The sequence below is a fragment of the Epinephelus lanceolatus genome, chromosome 21 (assembly GCF_041903045.1).
Source record: "Epinephelus lanceolatus isolate andai-2023 chromosome 21, ASM4190304v1, whole genome shotgun sequence".
Classification (NCBI taxonomy): domain Eukaryota; kingdom Metazoa; phylum Chordata; class Actinopteri; order Perciformes; family Serranidae; genus Epinephelus; species Epinephelus lanceolatus.
The window spans coordinates 20,584,947-20,606,717 of NC_135754.1; the positions used below are offsets into that span (position 1 = coordinate 20,584,947).

Genomic DNA, 21,771 nt, shown 5'->3' on the forward strand with positions numbered 1-21,771 from the left:
GTGTCAGACTACAAAGTGCCTAATTGGCTATTTGGCCAGTGAATCCATCATACTGCCACAGATTGAAGGCCCTACAAGCTGGTGCAGTAAACCAGCTCCACTGTAAGGACACTGTGCATTCTACTTGCGGGATGCAACTTAAACTTTTGTGCAGGACAGTGTGGTGTTGTCAGATGGACTCTGTAGTACTGTATTGGCATTGCTATGTGAATCAGCTTATGTCTCTGCCATTACATACTGTGTAAATTACCACTGCTGTAACTACATTAATAAAGATAAAAGTAGCCTATAGAATAAGGGTGGTGTTAATGTCAATAAATCCCATGAAAAGACTCAAAACCAACAATGTGTCTCATTCATGAAACGTGAATTTGTATGTAAACTGGTGCAGTGGTTAGCATGTCGCCTCACAGCAAGAGGGTTCCTGGTTTGAACCCAGGGTAAGTTCTGTGTGGAGTTTGCATGTTCTCTTCATGTCAGAGTGGGTTTTCTCTGAGTACTCCAGCTTCCTCCCACAGTCCAAAGACATGCAGGTTAATTGGTGACTCTAAATTGTCCGTAGGTGTGAATGTGAGTGTGAATGGTTGTCTGTCTCTATAGCCCTTTTTAGATAGGAATTGTGCAAATTTACAGGAAAGCCCAATCAGTCTTTTATCAGCATTGGCAGTATAAAAACAAAATCGGGGAGTGCGGCAAAATGCGGCTTACCTACTTTTGTTCATACAGAATGCACCTTTTTTGGGGCAATGGTGGGCGTGAGCAAGTAACAAAATGTGTAGCTCAGCGTGTGGCGTACACAGTGACGTGGGAGGGAAGCCGCGGCTAGTCAGGCGGCGATTCTCTCGTAAATTGGCCCGTTCTTTACCGTCCCCATCATCTGACGGTTAATGGCCTCTTCATTTGCGAGGGCAAGGAGGGCACGCAATTCCTTGTCTCCTCAGTTGCTCGTCTTTACAGTGTCTGTCAGGTTTGCGTTTCCCTCTTGCTACTAGCTGCTCGCTAATTCCTGCTATCAGCTGTTTCCTGTTTATCCACCGCCAGTGGCTCACACGTGCGGCGTCATCAACAGCTCCTCCCACAAGTCTTCAACAGCAGCTCCCGTTGCGGAAGGCCGCCTTGGTCTGTTTAAACTAAAAGGGTTCTGCCAATGTGACTATCCTACGAGGTGGAAAATTGGGCGCCTTGGATCAACTCGCCAATCCGGCTCTGTGTGTATAAACGCTCGCAGCTGGCCGACAAAATGGCCCAACATTCACAGAAAATCTGGCAGTGTAAAAGGGGCTTATGCGTCAGCCCTGTGTTAGTCTGGCGACCTGTTCAGGGTGTACCCCACACCTTGCCAAATGTCAGCCGGGATAGGCTCCAGCCCTTGCATGACCCCCCACAGTGTTTACACAGAAGGACATTTACGTGTATTTCGGCATTCATCGATATGTTAGTAGCTCCGATCTTCAAGATTCAAGAGGCATTATGAGACCTAATCTGAATGCCAATGTGGGTGTCAGTTTCTGCCCGACAAGACTATAATGCAACCCTGGAGTTTAGGACTGCCCCCTAATAGTTGACCAAAGGTCATTTGACCAAAAAGATCATTAGTTGGCAAGATTTCATTGGTCACTTGGTTGCAGTGAAAAAAAAAACAAGTTGGAGGGAAACTGTGTAACTATCTTACTTGTTGTTAACCTTAACGGTGGGTTATTGCCTACATTAGACCGCCTGCATTAAGTTGTTTTAATCATGGTTTAATTTGACAACAGTGACGAACAATGCTGAGGCTTAGGGCAAACTGACAGACAGGTCTCTCTGATGATGGAAGCAATGCACTCCTCTGCAGCAGAGAGCTGTGACTGGGAGGAGCTTCCTGTAGCTGGTGTGATTCTTTGTGTGTGTGTGTATACTCAAGTTTCACATAGAGCTATTTTTGTTTAACTTTTTGGATGGTTCTCACAACAGAGGACACGGAGTTAACAGCACCTGTTACCTCATTACATGGCCTTTGATTTACCTGTCCCTGTCACATTACTGATAACACCTTGCATTGGACAAGTTTTCTCTTTCTCTCTTTCTCTTTCTTTGTTTGCTCATGTTCACAGGTTGACAGGATGCACCTGTGAACCTATAGTACCTATAGTAATTAGCACCTCCATATATGGTGGTCATTGGCCATTCATAGGTAGGGATGTATGCTAATTGCTGACAAGCATTAGTACCGAAGTTTCTTATGTGCAAATCCACTCACAGATTTACTAACATTTCATTAGAGAACCAGTGTGTTTATTGTTCTTACAATACTTTTCAACATCTCTATGTGGCCTCAAACCCATACATTCAGATATGACTGTTTGGAAACGGCCCACATACATATAGTTACAGCTGGGCAATGCAGTTTTAAATGAACATTACTCAATTAGGAGTAAACAGTGTATTTATTTGAGACTATTTTCAACTTTGGTTTAATATGTATTAGTCAGAGACACTTCTCATTTATTATGTTTGTGAAATCAACAACTCCAAAAATGTTGTACATGTTAGACTAGGACTCCCCATTGGACGCAAGGCAGAAGTGAGATTTGAGCGGTGCGTAAGCATCCCGTCATCCAATCCACGCAGACTCCATCTTCCGTATACAGCCTTCTGTCGTCAGCAATTGCTGAGAAGCTGAGTGGACAGTGCTAACCTGCCTTCACCAGGCTAACAGCAGAAATTTACTAAACCAAAAAGTTTTCATCTCGGCTCCATGGAAAAGAAATCAACAGGGTTTTTTATGTATTGATGAATTGATTTTATTTACTCGCCCCCCCGTAGTGTGTGAGGGGAATCTGCTTTTAGTGAAACAGGCATGCTCTCAGACAGACTGGGAGCCTTGTTAAATCAATGTAGATAGTGTTAATGAGTTCAGAACACATATACAGCAGGATATTTGTATGATTTAAACAGCTGTCTATGCAGATTAAGCTTCATTAAAGTCCAAAAACTAGACTTGAAGTTTGATAAAGTGCAGGGGCCGTCTCAGGAACACAAAATCAGTTTGGACTTGTACATTTAATAAAATGGAAGCATATCTGTTAGATGAGACACTCGAGGGATGGACGTCAAACACACTTCCATAAACGCTTTCAATGGGGATTGGCTGTAAGGTGGTAAGGGTGGAGATGGAGCGGTGGCAACAAATGGCATTGTCATAAGCCACAGATTGTCTAAAAAAAGTGAAGCCAATGTAAAAGTGCCTTAAACCTGCATTCTCTCTAATGGCCAGCAGGGGCGACTCCACTGGTCCACTACTCTGATTGTATAGAAGACAATGAGAAAATGTCCCTACTTGATTTATTACCTCAGTAAACATTTTCCTGATGAGTTCATGGTCTCAATTGCTATTTTCAGCTCTTCCTCCACACAGCGTGACGTTTATTTTGTCAATTAAGGTCCAATTTAGAGTAAAATAGATGACAAAGTACGGTATGCATTAGGGCGTGGCTACCCTGTGACCACTGTGACCTGTCAATCAGCTCCACCCTCTTTGTCACCCTTTTTGTCTGTGGAGGTCTGGATAAAGTAAGGACAATAAAACTGAGGATAAGTAATGTGACTGACGCCAGCGCCACACTAAGGCAGTTGCAACTTCAGTGTTTTAACTGAAATGGACCGACGCCTGCGAGCTATTTCAGGCAATCAGCTCGAGCTGCAGTGATTCATACACACACATCATACGTCACTCCCCATATGTCATCTACAAAACACACCCTCCCAATTTGGCAGTCTATTTAAGCTGCAAAATCTCCCCAGCTCTCCCTTTGCCTTGTTAATATTGCTGCTGCCCTGCATCAGGACTGCTGCTCACTCCCCAATATCTAAACATATCTGCGGGGAACGATAAGGCCGGAGACTAGACGCCAAACTCTAACAATGTTTTGTTGTTGTATAGACATTTAAAACTAATGCTATACTCTTCTTATTTCTGACAGCAGGATGGTGTGGGTTTGATTGACTTGAAGAAACATGTCACCAGTGTGGCTTAGGGATGTGTTGGTATTCATCTTGGGACAATGCAAGTCTGTGGTACAAAGGAACACTTTTTAGTAGGATCAATTAATTGTGGATTAATTTTCACAGGGATGGAAGGCAATGAGGAAACTGTTGCCAGGCGTATCTTTTAATTGCAACAACACAGAAGCAAGCGTAGCAGCTTGGTGTTTAAGGGGGAAAACACACCCTGAGTTTCTGGAACTGGCAAAGTTTCTTAAGCTGGCAGACATCAGTGGGTTCCCATCTATCACAAGAGGTTGCTGAGCAATTGTCAAGACAGGCAGGGATTACCCTGCAGAAAGCCAAAATCATATTTTACTCCAAAGAGGATGAATCCACAGCTCTGGCTTTTTAACCTTTATACCACCCGACATTCTACCACAGGGTGCTCGTACAATGTAAAACCTCCACAGACAGCTACTACTATGAAAAGTAACATGAATCTTTCAGTGGTCATTTGGAAAATAATCCACGTACAATGCATGGTATGAGAATATGATGTCTCCATATTTGGGTGGGTGTTAAACTTTGGCAGGTGGCCACGATATCAGGCAGATAATAAACTCTTAGATGTGCCGTTATGGAAAAATGATGTGCTTCAAGCCCCCCTGATGCAAAATGGAGCTTACTGCATCTCCTTCTCTCTCTTTGTGTCTGTGTGTGTGTGTTTGCCAGCACCGCTCACAGCCTTCCTTTTCATTATATCAGAGCTCATTCTACTTTACATATATTGGCATTCGGATAAACTGTTTTGTCAACTGTGAGCTCTTAACCTCAAATTACTTGCATCACCGTGTGCCCTGCCAACCTCAATACCCTGTTGTCACCCCTATGATTGTCACTCTCCCACACACACACACATGCACGCGTGCGCGCCGCTTTTTCTCTTTTCATCCCGCCATTGTGAATCGGTTAGCTCTCCCTCATTTTCCACCTCCTCCCAGTTTCCTCCTTTAAAAGTCAAATCTTCGATCAGTCTCCCTCGCTCTCTCTCGTCTGCTCTCATGAAAGTCAAATTAAGAAATTGGTGACCTCTTTCCTGCTCCTCTGCCCTTACTCTATCAGTTTTCCATGCTTTTGATGTTGGAATCGAAACAGTGAATGACATTTACTGTAAAGATAGATTTGTAATATGGCTGCTTAATTTTATAATTGCAGTTAATTTAGTCAATTTTGAGATTATTTATAATTATTTGAGATTATTTAACACCAGGGCTGCACCTGACTTCGAATTATGTCAGTTGAATCCAATTTCGTTGTTAGCCCACCTAGCTAATACATGCTAACTAGTTTGTTGATAGCAACAATATTTTTTGCCAACATTAGATATCCAACAAAAGCCAGAGTCTGTATTATATTAAGTTGCTGTGAGCTGTAAATTCACCCCTTCTAGGTAGAAGGCAGAAGATAACGTTACCCCAGAGCCTCACTGGGCCAAGCCTGTCTTCCTCCGAACAGCGTCAGAGTGAGGAGCACTCACTCTGCAGCTCCATCTGGGGACCGAAATACCCCCAGAAATACACAACACACTCACTGACAGCAAAATGACTCATTCATAAAAAAACAACTGCTCAACTCCCAAGTCAACCGAGGGGTCTCTGACTGATTATGGGCATCTTCGGCTTTCAGGGGACGGTCCTATTTACCCCTGTTACTCATTGAATTTGGAAACATGCATTTATTGAACTTTTTAAAAAAAACTCTGAGTGAGCTAACCATGCCGAAGCCTGGTTGAGACAGTGAGTTTGGGCTTTTGGGAGGGAGTAAAGCCGCATGCTGTAACACTTCAGTAATCAGTTGATTTTGTTGTATTTTCCGTCTTTGTTGGCACAGATTTGTGACAGATTCCCATCTAGCCATCTAACAAAACAAAAGCTAATTAAAAGTCTAGTGTGTAGGGTTTAGTGGCATAGTGGTGATGTTGCAGATTGCAGCTAACTAAAACTTATCCCATGTGCAAAGCGTGTAGGTGAACTATGTTGACTGACTTGAAAACACGAATGGCTCCATCTATAGAAAACACAGCAGTTCTAATTTTTGGGTGGTTATAAACTAGGCCTGTATCTGACACAGAATTATTGCAGTCGAATCAGATTCAGCAGTTTAAAACAAATATTTGATTTTTATTTTCTTTGTTTATTTTTTTAAAAAATGTATTTATTTATTTTTGAGCTGTACCTACAGTGTAGGCTCTGAGTCGACGTTGGGGCCTATGCCTAGCCTGACGCACACCTCCCTAGAAATGTAACTACACGTCACAGCGACGCAGACCTCCTGTCTATTTTTGTAAGCTGAAACCATTTCCCTCAGTGGAAACAAAGCTTTTATTTACTTTAATTTCACAGATAAGAAACAATAAATTGTCAAGACAATAAAGCCTCCACAAAAATAGCATTTTAAGGCCTGTGTGTGATTTATCCTGGCTTCTTATGAGCGGAGGAAATCTCTGCTAGTCGCTAGGCTAATTTATACAGTGTAAAATGCCATAGGCTTGTGCTAATAACGTTAGCATGAAATATTTGTTTGGAAAACATGTTTAATATAAGACAATTGTTTTGTCAGTGAACCTTATGAGTTGTAATGGAACCGAACTTTGTGACATTACCTTTGTTAAATATTGCTGTTGTCCTTGGCTTCATATAAGTAGAGGAAAAGTCCGCTAGCCGCTAGGCTAATTTATACAATGTAAAATGCCACAGGCTTGTGCTAAAAACATTAGCATGTTGTATTTGTGGGGAAAATGTGTCCAGTTAAAGACCAATGTTTTGTCTGTGAATGCTGCGAGTTATAGTAAAGCTGATTTGTGTACTTGTGTTTAATGTGTGTTTTAAATCAACTAAACTTTACAGCACTTCACCAAAACCCTGCCGCCAACTAGTGTTTTGGAGGTGTAACTGTAGAATGATGCAGACACACCACCGCACAAGTATAAATGCTCACAATGGCGTAGGCTCTGCATAGAGCTGATGCACAAGTATAAATCCCACTTGAGTGGTCTCGAACTGACGATTCACATCTCCGACTTTCAAGGAACAGCCCTATTTTAAACTAATGAAAACATAGTTAGAAATATTATATTTCATATCTGCCTGTATATCCCCATAAACTCTACACACTGGACCTTTAAAACAACTGAGCTGTCCTCCGTAAGAACTTCCACCTGACCAATTAGTGTTCTTTTTTTACCCCTATCTAAAGTTCATTAGTAATTTTCACATCTTTCTTAAGTACGCACATCTGAACACAAGTGTTCCTTTTAACTTGTCAAGAGGAGGAGCAAAGTGGACCATCGGTGAAGAAGTTTTCAGTCTATTTTCAGAGTGAACAGTTGAAAGAGTCTGGACAGCCAAGACCCGAGTGCAGCTAATTACTGAGCAAAAATGGGCTCTTTAGTTAGTTACATAAGGGAACTGTTAGTAAGAGGGACAAATAGAGTGAGTTAGTAAAATTAAACCTTGGTGAGATTTGAAGATGGATTCATCCTGTGCGCTCTGATAATCCATCAAATAAAAAACTGTCTGACGCCGGTCAAAAATGTTAAAAGGAACACAAAATTCAGCTTAGGAGGTTGTCTGAGCTGACCAGAATAGTAACACAAATGTCTCTGTGTGTGTGTGTGTGTGTATGTGTGTGTGTGTGTGTGTGTGTGTGTGTGTGTGTGTGTGCGTAGACCTCCTCTGCAACCGTGAACATTGTGGTGACAGACGTTAATGACAACGACCCGCTGTTCGATTCTTCACTGCCGGTGAACCTCACTGTCATCGAGGAGCGGGATCACGCCTATGTTGGACAGGTCAAGGTAGGAAGATACACATGTACACACACACACACACACACACACACACACTCTAAACAATGCACAGAGAAACAGCAAACACACACACGCTCCCTTCTTTGCTACTCCGACACATAGCTACTCTCTCAAATACATTTTGATGTATATGATATAATATATTTGCACATGTTCACATAAGAGCATGTGTTTGTATGTGTTCATTATGCACACATTCATGGCTGTGTGTTTGTTTGTGTGCTTTCCTCGCACTAATCCTTTGTTATAATGATGGGCCATGAACAAAAAAAGCCAATTTAGATAACAGTTTATCTCATTGTATCAATAATTCCAGGCTGCACATCTTACAATTAAAAAAGACAGAGCATGTAGAATGAGATTACACTTGTCTCATTTATTTCTCTTGCAGTTTATATTGAAACCGGTTGCTCCCCTCTGTTTGTGACCGTGGCACAGATCAGCATGTCTCACTGTGAGCGATCCTGACACACAGACCTTAGCAGACAGACATAATTACTTTAAGTGTAGAGGTGCCTTTAAGACTCATCTAAATGTCTGCGTCCTCGCCTTCGCAGTCTCTCACTGCACATACAGACAGACACGCAGCAACACAAAAATTCACAGAGGCTCTAATTAAATTCTGCTCTTATAATCTGTTACACTGGGGACCAGAGATCACTAACATAACTCTGTAAACCTTGGTAGCTTTGTAATTAGCGCTGTGTGTTATTATACTCAGAGGACTGCGTGTGCATGCGTGTGTGCGCATATTTCTGGGTGGACAGGATTTGAGAGAATGGTGTGTGAGGACAGAGTCTATTTGGGTTGGATGCTTTCCCCATATTTTAAATGTTACTGTCTGGCAATGCTCTCATTCCCTGGAACACTGAAGTTTTTCATCATAAACAAAGTTTGATTTTAAACATAGAACTGCGGATTATTCATCAAAAAAGAGTGTTTTTCTAATTTTTCTTAACTTTACTTTTTAAAGGGCCAGTGTGTAAAATGGGTTGAAAACAGTGACATCAGTGGTCAAATTCTAGATTGCAGGGCTCACTCGCCCATCCCTCCCGTCGGGTAAATGACAGTGGCCTCGTAGGGACAAAAAGCCTTGCGCACGAGTTTTTCAGGAGTAGGTCTATCTAGCGATGAGGTGAATGTTTATTTAGAAATCTAAGACGTTACGATATTGTAATGAATCCCTTACGAGCAGGAGACCAGAGTAGCATTCGGGAAAAAGGCCCGTTTATTTGAGCACTCCAGAAACTCCGGTAACACTCCAGGGGGTAAAAGACTCCGTCCCAAACTCTGACTCTTCTAGCGTAACACACACACTCCATACACACATACTCGTTTACCATACCGAGTGGAGACCACCTCCCCTCTCTGCTCAATCTCCAGCCCGCACACTGACTGACAGCGTAGCCTGTAAACAGAGCTCAGCTGTTTATTTAGCCTAGCAATATCTCCGGACTATAGTAGCTGCAATGGACGACTTTGAACGCGATTTTGAAGAGTTTCTTGTAGCGGACACAGACCCAGAGCCATACCTGTTTGAGCCGGAGCATACAGATGAGGAACTCCATGTGTTTGATGCTGAGCGGGCGAGAAGAGAGGCTGAATGCACAGAATGGGATTCGGTGCTACCATCGTTGGAGAGATATATCATCAGGAGGAAAAGCGCCGCAGAGAGTGCATCACAAGGAGTGAAGTTGCGTCTTCTTTTCCTCGCAGATGACGGTTCGGGTTCATTCTCTCCTGTTGCGTGGTAAGTGTGGTCCATTCGCAAACTTTATAACTAAATAAACTTTTCACTACTCTCTATCTACGAACTACTAACACTCTCTGCTATTTCCTCCTCCTTCTTCCTTCCTTCTGCTGTCTTCGTTGGTTTATTTATACACGCGAAACGTGTTCTCTGGCTGGCTGGATTGTCTGCTCGGTCTGCCGTACATACATGGCGGCGCAAGATGGCGACCTCTCTAAAGCAAGGCCCTTGCGATATATATATATCTAAAAGCATAATTATAAGGCTACAAAAACTAAAGGAATTTTATTTTATAGTGATCATACACTTGTATAAATATATTAATGGGTAGAATATTCAGATTCAGATTCAGATTGACAATAAACCATGCCAAATATTACACAGTGGCCCTTTAAATTCCCAAGATTATGTACTTTTTTAGTAGAGCAATGATTCCTCCTAATGGTGAAACAACATGTCAGTAATGACCAAATCATTAGATCCTTCGCTTTTTCATTTCAATCAGGAGACACAGAAGAATGAAGTAAATATAATATTTAACACAGAATATGAGTGTACAGATTAAGAGATGATTTGTGCTGATTAAGATTTAACAGAAGAATTGGTGCTTGGACACCAGAGGGAGATATTTTGTGTTTTAGGGACATCTGAGCAGTAGCAGGATAAATCCCCCCATGGAGTCCACATGCTGCTGTAGGTGGTGGTGGCTGATGACTCTGAGGCTGCTGACTGATGAGGTGTTTACTGCATGTATATAACACAGACTGCAGGTATGATTCAACCTACACTGGACCTGTTCATACGAGTCAGCTGTGACTCTGTTTGCCGCTGTTAGTAGAGACTCCAGTCTGCAGTGCAGTTCAAATACTTCACTGATAAACCAGATTATTGTACAGTAACACTGGACCTCCTGATCAAATAATGTTTTTGTATGACATTGCACATCTCTCTTGCAGCTGGGTTGTACAGTATGTTAAAACATTTATTCATTTCCTTAACCACTTATCCTGTTAGGGGTTGCGGGGGGGCTGGAGCCTATTCCAGCTGGCATTGGCCGAGAGGCAGGGTACACCCTGGACAGGTCTCCAGACTATCACAGGGCTGACACATAGAGACAGTCAACCATCCACACTCACATTCACACCTACGGATAATTTAGAGTCACCAATTAACCTGCATGTCTTTGGACTGTGGGAGGAAGCCGGAGTACCCAGAGAAAACCCATGCTGACACGGGGAGAACATGCAAACTCCACACAGAAGGGCTTCCCTGGGGTTCCAACCCCCCACTCCAAGTGTGAACCAGGAACCCTCTTGCTGTGAAGCAAAAATGCTAACCACTGCATCCCCATGCAGTTAGCAATATTAGCAGTTAGCATTATTGAATTAAAAAGAAAAGCTACAACCCTCCAAATTTTAGAACAACCTTCAGTTGCCAGATATATTTAATAATCGAGAGCTATAACCAAATCACACATCCTGTTATACAAATTACCCACAAGTGTCAGCTTACAGATGTAATAGCAGTTACTTTATATTTACGGTATGTAGCTAACTGGATTGAACTCTCTCCAGGGGTCTATCTGAATTCAGTAGGACACTGAAAGAAAAAAAAAACCCTCTATAACACCTCAATATTTTTATGCTTCAATGGAGTCTGCATCACCAGGAATCTAATAATGCACCAATATTATGATAATAACCATAAAAAAGCATTGTTTCCCTTCCCACTACAAATACAAGTGTATTACACACACAGCCTGTACCCAGTAGTAACAGGAAACACTTTTAACACAAAGTTTAAACTTTTCTTTATTAGTTTATGAGGGTTTTTTTTTTTTTTGGTTTACAATACCTGGTTTTAGGTATGTCCTGCATTCATGCTATTTGCAAAAATAATAAAAGCAATAAATACATTGAAAATGAAATGACAGTTTTCCTGCTGTAGAAATGCCAGTAGCAACTATTGGATCAAATTCATGGTTTGTTAGTGAATCAGGCCTTTCCCTAGATGGTGTGGGTTTTTACTAGGTTTTCTGTTATGTTATGATTTGATTAGCTAGACTTCTTTGTGATGTGGCAACAGCTATTAACTAACATTAGGGACATTAATAGTCTCCACCACTTAAGCACTGCTACTGATAAAATATCCTTGGGAAAAAGCTAAAGTCTGCAATAAATATACTATAGAGTTAAAAAAAATAAATAATAAAAAATGATCTCATGTATGAGTATCATGATCTCTCCTCAGCGCTGTGGGATGCATTTTCACCTGCATCAGCACCCTTGTCTCCACTTACCAAAAAGGGTCTGGACTCGCTCCAGACCTAATAACTGACTCATGTATTCCCCAGACAGGGGTCATGGGTATTCTGACACTTTGATAGGCTCTGATCTTTAAAGATGCTCCCTCGGTTGCACGCTTGCTTGGATTTGCTCCAAGCTTAATTCATAGCCTTTATACACCAGTGTCAGGGGGTCTTTGATCAGTCTGACACTTTGCCAGGTTCTAAATGTTAATCACGCTTCCTTGGTTGAATGCTAGGACTACTCCTGAGATAAATATGTGGCCCTTATAGACCAATGTCTGGGATAAAATCTCAGTTAAAAAATCTATATCTTTTCCTGTTTGGACAATTGGGCACTATACCAAACTCTTAAACCCAACCTTATCCTTAAAGAGGACATTTCATTCCTAGGATCCCAAATTTCAACTTTCGCTCAGACCTTTGGGCGCGTTCCAAATTCAACATCCAAATACCCATCCCAATCTTTAGAGAGGGCACTTGAAAGTATTCCAATCCTGAACTTCCTCCCTTTCAAGGACCCTTGGATAATTTCCAAACCAAAACAGACGGTGTGATCCCTCAGCGGGCAGTGCAAGGCACGACTCTGGGCCTCATTCCAAACCAGGGTCCCTACTTGTAGGTATTAAACAGATTTCCGGAAGAATGAATGGACCTGACCTTGGTTTGCTGATGCTGGTAAGGTAGAGCGAGATGGGAAGAGGAAAGGAAGTGAGACATGCATGGGTGGCAGAAAGAGATGGAAGAGAGACACTGGGGAGGGGTGATAAGTGTGAGGGAGAAAAGAGGGGTGACGACGGAGCTAAGGGATTGCAGCTGCATTCTTAATCTGACTTTCATGAGTTTAAGACATGGTTTCTATTTAAAGAGGTGAAAAATGCATTAGAAACAGGAAAGACTGGCTGAATCCAGAGAGGTCATATGACCGTCAAAGATTATAGTAGGTCAGAAATAATGAAAAAAGGTGAGCACTTCATTTGCATGACTCGCATTTGCAGCTTCTGAAGTGATTAAATTGTAAATATTTTCCTTAATGCTGACACTGTCACAACTGGAGACACTATGGGCGAGGCTTCATCACAGGAGCTGCAGCAGCACCCCATGCACATGCTATTTGGCTTCAAAATCAACCATCTTATATCAGCTAGCTGCCTCCCAGAGTACCTCTTCATCAGTTTGCAATTTGGTTCATCCCTCCACGGCAGCCATTGAAAAGGATTCCCAAGCTTTTCTCCCAGTCCAGCGCCAGATGAGTTTGCTGATTTGCGCGCCTTCAACCACAGAGAGGGGAATGAATCAGTGAAATCACCTGCTGCAGTTGTTAGCTGGAATAAAAAATTGCAGACTGTTTGTCCTTCATGGCATGATTGCCTGTCCCTACAGCACAGTTGTTTACTCTCAACATGTACAGTCAGTGGCAGTGCGCAGCCCAAAAACATGTTGGTTAGGACCAGCTGTGAATGGTTTCATACTGAAGATCTTCAAGGGGGAAAACCTTCAGAAAGTAGAGCATATCGATCTCTCTTCAGTGTCTTTGATCAGGCTTCAGTTTTGAACTGACCATGTTTCCATTTACCACAACAGCATTTCACCAGAAACAAAACACCGCTCTGATTTAGTTCATCCTAGAAAGCCACTTTTACCACTAGGACGCACAGCAGCAGTTAATAAAAGAAAACAAACAGGACATGGAATGCATGATGGTTTTCTTGTTTTTATATGAACAGATCAGCATTCACAAGCTGCCTCTCTAGACCAGTGTTTTTTGTGTGTGACAACATGAAGTGATGAGATCTCGAATGAATGAATTTTCACTTAATAAAAATCTGAATTAGTGTAGAGCATGGGAAAATAAATGCATTTTTGTGAAGCACAAATACACATTTCCTCATTACCATTCTGTTTATCATCACGCAAGCTCTCAGATTCATATTGTAACCCCTTGTGAGAGTACAGACTACCAGGTTTAGGAACCACTGCTTTAAACCAGGTCTGTCTGATACAGGCTGTAAATGATATTGCAATATTTTTGGCTATATTGCAATACAAGATGTAGCACTCAATATTCTGAAATCTATTTATTGTAGACTATTAAAATACTATACTAGTAAATAAATACTGTTACAATAAACTTAAATAGAGTACAGTTATAATAAAGTTAAATTATGTACCATTATAAAAATGTAAAGTACTATTGTAATAAAGTTATTAAAAAGTTAAATAACGTACTCTCATAATAAAGTTAAACAAAGTACTGTTATAACCACGTTAAATAAAGTAGGCCTACTGCTACAATTATGTTATACAAAGGTTAAAGCACTGTTTTAGTAAATAATGATGATATTAAATAAATGAATAAATAATAGCTAAATAATAAATTTAAATACATAATAAAGTTAAATTAAGCACAATTTTAAAAAAGTGACAATACTTTTGTAAAAAAGTAAAAAAAAAGGTTAAATAAAGTACTGTCATTAGAATTTTTTACAAAATAGTGTTATAATAAATTTAAATAAAGTACTGTTATAATATTTTATGAAAAAGTTAAAGCACTGTTTAATAAGTATAAATGATAAATAAATAAATGATAAAGTTAAATACATAATAAAGTTAAATAAAGTACTGTTTTAATAAAGTTAGAGTACCATAATTATGTTAAAGCACTGTTTCAATGAATATAAATAATAATAAATGTTTAATTAATGAATATTTAATCAAATTAAATACACAATGAAATTAAACAAAGTACTGTTTTAATAAGGTTAAATAAAATACTGTTATAATAAAATTAATTTCTGTTGTATTAACATTAAATAAAGTGTGTCATTAAAAAGTTAAAGCACCGTTAAAATGAAAAATAAATAATAATAATAATAATAATAAATATTTAATAAATAAATAATACAGTTAAATACATAATAAAGCTAAATAATGTGCTGTTTTAAAAAAGTTACAGTACTGTTTTAATAAGGTTAAACAAAATACTGTTTTAATAAAGTTAATTACTGTTGTATTAAAGTTAAATAATGTACTTTTAATAAGGTTAAACAAAATACTGTTTTAATAAAGTTAATTACTGTTGTATTAAAGTTAAATAATGTACTTTTAATAAGGTTAAACAAAATACTGTTTTAATAAAGTTAATTACTGTTGTATTAAAGTTAAATAATGTACTTTTAATAAGGTTAAATAAAATACTGTTACAATAAAGTTAATTACTGTTGTATTTGAGTTAAATAAAGTACTGCAATAAAAAAAGTTAAATAAAGTATTGTTGTAATGTAATGTAATAAATAATCAAATAAATCAAAGCAGAACCACTGGTATTTTTTATTGTGAAGCACCTGGCTCATCTCAAGGCGAAATTCTTGATGTTTTTTGTTGTGAACTTGAGGCTTCCAGTAAATAATTGGATGTGAGATGTTAGCAGTTAGAAAAGTTGAACCGTTACACCGCTATTAAATGTGAGCATTTATCCGCTGTCCAGTTAATATATTAACAATATGTGCATATCGCAGTGGTGCTCCATGGTTGCAAAATGTGACTGTATGATTATAGTCTGGAGCCCTGCAGATACAAAAACACAAGCCGCACCTGTTCACACACTGTCCCCCAGGAGTGAGAGGTCTGGATAAACTGGTGGAGAGTGTGTGTGTGAGACGTATGATGTTTGTGAGTCTTTTTTCTTTTTGTCTCTGAGTGGAAGAGAGCAAGAAAACCCAAACGCCAAAGTGAGTCTTACGGCAGTGGCATAAAAAAATGACATGACACTTTATACTCGATGCTTGTGATACAGACATTTCATACATCACACGTGGAACAAGCCACAATACATCAAGTATAATTGATATATCGCCCACTGCTATTTTAAACCACACCAACACAACACAAAAAATAAAGTGCATATGTTGTGCATGTGTTGTTCACATGACACTGGGATGTTTATAGTAAAGTTCCAATTGCAGAAAAGTAGTGCAATATTTGACGCTACACCGATCTGCTGAAATGAGCACAAATTTACCTGATGGGAAACAGAGCTGAAAAGATAAAATAACAGAGACTCAAATACAGAAACAATCTCATGCACACAATGTAGGAGTAAGACACGAGTGATGGCTTGTCTGTATTTGCAACTTACAGAGAAAAGACTCCCACTCTGTTATAATACCTGACTGTATCATGTATCGGCACAGCGAAAGAAAAAAAACACCTCAGTAATTTAGTTTCAGTTGCAGGTACGTCTATCGCTGTATCCGGGAATGAAATTAGAGGTGGAGGTGAGAAAGTGATGAAAAGAGAAAAGAGAAAAAAGGGAAATTGGAAGAATAGAGGTACGAGCACCTGAACACAAAAGGCAGAGCTAGCGATTGTGGAGATGGAGTGTAGATTTCAGGCTTTAAGCTGTGTGTGTTGAAAAGCAGCAGGCGCAAAGAAGCTAAGACATTAATTCTATTGTGTCTCCGGCTTTTAACTGTCTGGCAATGTAATCATAGCGAGGGGAAAGACAGTGAGGGAGGGATAAGATGGAGGAGAAAGAGAATAAAAGTGGAAGGATAGAAAGTCACACATGCCCAGTGCCTAACTCCAGGAACTGCAGACATCAATATGTTTGACATCCAGATGATTAATCCATCACACTATCTAAAGGATTTAATCTACTCTCTAAAATGCAATGCTATGACAACTTTACTGTTGGCAGTTTGATATTTGACTGGGAAACATTATTGTCCATAAAGCCTTCCTTCAAACATCTGCCCCTTTGATAATTTACATAGGCAGAGGAAAATTGCTCTCCATTTATCTTCTTTTTTTTCCCCAAGTTTTCTCAATCAGTTCAGTTGGCTGACATCACAGGGCTAAATCTTTCATGTCATAACTCAATTTCCAGAAAATGTTGCAAGATTGACACTTTGCACATTTGAGTGTGCCATTAAGTTATTTTTGCCTTTTGAGAAACTTGTGAAAAAGCATGTGAAGGTGCATGAATACTCTAAATATGTATTCACTGTCAATGGCAGCTTGGGAATTTCTCACTTTGATATTTTGGGAAATATGCTCATTTACTTTCTTGCCAGGTGTTAGTTAAGTAGAGAGATACCACTGTGTTATCTGTGTGTTAGGCTTTAAGCCTGATTTATGGTCCTGCGCTACCTACGTCGTTGCCGTGATGCCGGCGTGAACCCTTCGAACTTCTCCGTCACTCCATTTCGTCGTGGTGCAATTCACCGCCAGAGCGGTAGGGGGCTGCGTTATACTGAATGGTTATCGTCGTCTCTAGTTGATTCTTTGTTTAGCTTCTGGCTTTTCCGGTCACAGTGAACAATGGCGACCGAGAGAGAGAGAATCTTGCTGGAGTTGGAGTTGTTGGATGTCGAAGAAAGTATGTTAATACTGTAACATCTACATCGCAACAGAAGATGTTTAAAGATGGCGGGAATGGCGCAATCTGGAAATACGAAACCAGAAATGCGTTGCTACCAAGCAAACCAATCACTGCCCTCTCGGTCTGCGCTGGGCCTGCGTCGCTTCGACGTGTAGTTACATTTTTTGGGAGGTGCACGTCAGGCTACGCCGGGGGCTGCGGCGAGCCTCCTGCGTAGCCACGTACCCTACAATGTAGGTACGTCGTTGATTTAACGCAGGACCATAAATCAGGCTTTAGCCAGCAGCTGGTTAGCTTTAGCATAAAGACTGAAAACAAGGAAACAGTTAGCCTTGTGCTGTCCAAAGGCAACACAATTCACCTGTCAGTAGGGGTGGGAATCCCCATGCCAACTGCAAATCATTTCCCCAAAGGAAAACTTTGTCACTGTCAGTTTTACCTCATAAGACAAAGTTTTCAGTCTGTTCATCTGGCTTTAATCATTTTTATTGCAACAAAATGCGATGCAAAGCAGACCTGCTAACTGAATGACACACCCTTGTTAGAAGTGTTGTCTGTTACAACCACAATGCCCCATTCTTGTGCTGCATTTTGCAGGAGGTCTGCAGTGTTTGCTCCGGTGTGACTTTCATATACTGCTCTAGTTTGGAGAACGTGAGACAGCAGTCGCCAGTCCTCTGTGAGATAATGTGACGTTATAGTCACATATGAATCCACTGAACTTGAAGTCCAGGCGTCACAAGTTAATGCCACCCTTCATGCTGTATTCTACAGTGAAAAAATGTCGGAGTCGCATACAAAGAGTGTTTTTAGCATGTAACAAAAGCCTTCATTTTCAACAACGCTATATGGACGCAGATCTTTGTGCATGAAGTAGGTGATGGACTGTGCTATTGTCTTCACTCTCTCAGAGTTGGATGGTAGTTGGAAGGCATTTCTCAATCTGTGTTCTTGCCTGGACTTGTATTCTTGCGGACTTGTGAAATGTCAAAAGTCGCAGCCCAAGTACTGTTCCAATTCAAAGTCTGCATCCAACCAAGTACAGTCCAAATGCCTGGATGTGAACTTGCTCTGCCCGTTCCATCGGGGATGCATCTGGAGGTGACTTGTGTGGACTTTTGACAGCCAGGTATCCCAGAGTGCATTTCTCACAGACCAGCGGCAATGGCAGCCGTCCTTGGGAGTTTGTACTCCTGAGTCGAACTTGCCAAGTCAGAACTCCCAAGTGCGCAAGTCCGAACTTGGTGTACTTGGTATTGAGTATTGGTATTATTTTTTCGACTGAGCGGGTTTAGCGTTAGATCAGCCGTCAGCGGCTAATGCTATCTCTGTATGGTGGATTGTGAGGTGAGCCCTCATGTTTGTAGTATTCCTGGAGTATTAGTTCTTCTTTTCTTCCGTGTTAAAAATCCAAAATAAGTCCAGCTGTTTCATCTAAACACCGACGACACACCTCTGATTTCTTTCTCTGGTGCCTCCATCTTTGTTTTGATGAACTTCCTGCCAAATGCAGCTGACTGAGACCTCTGCTGACCTCACCAGGAAAAAAAATATCAGCACCATCTAGTGGACAGAAACAGCAAGTGATTTTATTACTCTAGTACCAAAAGTCGTATTAAAATGCACATTTGCAAAAATTAATAATATACATGATAAAAGATCCAAACTTTACATCCGTGTATCGATACAATATCGCCATGCAAAATATTGTGATGCTACACTATATAGATTTTTCCCCCACCCTTGCCTGGTAGCGCATCCAAAGCTCACTAATTAACTCGTCACATGTTATTTTGTGTACTTGCACATATACATAAAATTGAAAAAGAAAGTAACATTTTGTGGGGAGAAAAGAATCATGTGAAATACTTCACATAGTCTTATCAATAGTCACACTTAAAAAAAACAGATAAAAACAAAGACTGCATAATTCATCAAAATTTCAAGACCAAGCAGTGATACATAATTGATAGAAATATACAATTTACAGACAAGTTTATGTTAACAAGTTGACATGCATTACAATGAAATTATCAATCTTTGCTAATTAGACTCTAACGGCAATGTAGATGTTGATTGAAGTGATGGAAGTAGGTTGTTGCAAACAGATGGTCCTCTGTATTCCAATGAATATTGATCAAGGGTAGTCGGACGACAACAAGGAAGATTAAAATCCTCGGAGTGTTTTGTGAAATACAAGTGAATGAACGTCTTGTTTGTTTAATCTGTACAAAAACCCAAGTATAAAAATGACAAATTGCTGTTTAAAGGGAAGTTATGTGCCAGACGATTTCTTGGCCCTGACCGATAACTTCCTGGAGTTCTGTTGCCAGGATGGCTCACTGCTGATATAATGTTTTAATTAGTGAGCTCTATGCCACGTTTGTGTCATATCAGAAGTATTGAAATAACGAGCTTTGGATGTGTAAACAGCATTCCTGTCAACATCCAAGTTGTAATTATGATTGGGAATTTATCTGATCTGACACTTCCAAACACGTACGGTTACGGATACCTTACATAGGAATGAGTGTTTTCAGATCAGTCCAAATCAATATAACTTTAATTATCCATTAGGAACCTTAATTGTGTAAATCATCAGTGCATATATAGCACATAAGGGAACACATGACAAACATAATTTGACAACATACAGTGCAGTTTATGAGGTACACCTGTTCAACTGCTCGTTAACACAAATAACTGATCAGCCAATCACATGGCAACAACTCACTGAATGTAGACATGGTCAAAACAACCTGCTGAAACTGCTGATCTATTGGGATTTTCACACACAACCATCTCTAGGGTTTACAGAGGATGTTCCGAAAAAGAGAAAATATCCAGTGAGCGGCAGTTCTCTGGGTGAAAATGCCTTGTTGATGCCAGAGGTCAGAGGAGAATGGCCAGACTGGTTCAAGATGATAGAAAAAGGCAACAGTAGGACCCTACAATACCAGAGTAGCAACACACATTGGTTAAGCGGAAAGTTGGTCATGTGCCCTCTAGTGGCGGGATAGCGCGTTGCATATCCGCTCAAGAACTGACTGAACTTCAGTATTGCTGCACTGCTGCCGACCAGGAATTCTTGTGGGTTTCCAAAGTCAAGCAAACCTAAAAGCATAATCTACCATAATCTAACGTAATAGGAGCATCGGTGAATGTTACTCTCTACATTTTGAAATAAACAAATTATAAGCATGACTTAATATGACCAAGACACCTAAAAGTAAAAACAAGGCCGTTTTCATCAACTTACAAGCAAGTGCGCGTCAGACATACTATAAGTGAATGGGTTTTCTGGTCGGAAAGGTAATGCCCTCATGCCCCACTAGAGGGCGCGTGAAGCTTAACTTCAGCATACCACAGGAGTCAATGCAAGTGTCGTCACTCTGGTATTGTAGGGTCCTAGGCAACAGTAACTCAAATAACCACTCGTGACAACCAAGGTATGCAGAAGACCATCTCTGAACCAACAACACGTTGAACCTTGAAGCAGATGGGCTACAGCAGCATTTTTAGCCCTGTGGTGGCGATTTGGGTTTTGCCTCCAGCTAACAAACTCACGTCATTGTGACGTCGACCCTAAAAGATACAATTGATCTTATCTAACTCTCTGTCAGAAGGCACTCAAGTGTAGTTCCCAAAATGTTAAATATTTGCTTTAAGAGTCATGATTTACATCATTCATTCACAACACTGCTTTGCATGAATGTAACTGCAAAAAATACAAACATAAGAACAAACACATTACATCCACTTCTGCTGTTTTACATCAACAAAACTTACACAGTTTCATGTTCACAAAATGTTTGTTTCCTTCGCCACCTAATTTAAATCTCTCATCTCTCAGACCCCATCCTTTCTTTCCCTCTCTGTCTCTTTGTCACTCTCTCTCTCTCTCTCTCATTGTCCATGGTTAATTCTTTCTGTCTTCTCCAAACAAACCAAGATAATCATCCAAAAGCTGGATGCTCCATTAAATTCATAATACAGCTTTACATGCAGATATCAATGATGCGCTGAATGCAAATCACACCAAAAAGACTTCATTCTTCTCTCTGTCTGCATAATGCCGGCAAGACAGAACTTAATTTCTATTAATCCTAATAGTCACAGCATGAGATAAGATGAAACTTTAATGATCCTAAATTGGGCAAACGGAGAAAAATGGGTCACTGCAACAGCAAGAATTGACACAGTACAGCAAATAAAATGGAATATTAATATGAACTGATGTGATGGGAGTTAGATAAACATTTCGAACTGACAATTTTTGACACAGCCTCTGAAGTTACAATTTACTCTGGTCCACTTTAGACAAGAGTGAAATGTCTTGAGAAATACTGGACAGATTGCCGGTGGGGCTGCCAACAAATAATCTAAATTTGAATATATATTAGATTTGTAAAAATCACCTAAAACAAAAATTAATATTTGATTGTGGAGGAGAAAGCTGCAGTACAACAGCTGCTGGACTTTTTGAGACTTAGTTTAAT

At 40.2% G+C, this 21,771-nt stretch overlaps 1 protein-coding gene across 2 annotated transcripts in view; it reads left to right on the forward strand.

The window, feature by feature from the left end:
• The window catches only part of pcdh15b (protocadherin-related 15b), a 362,569-nt gene that overhangs the window by 196,923 nt on the left and 143,875 nt on the right, over positions 1–21,771 (forward strand). For both annotated transcript variants that reach the window (XM_078163506.1, XM_078163507.1), the window contains one exon: positions 7,694–7,822. In XM_078163506.1, coding sequence (XP_078019632.1) covers positions 7,694–7,822 — 129 coding nt within the window. The remainder of the gene's footprint in view (positions 1–7,693; positions 7,823–21,771) is intronic.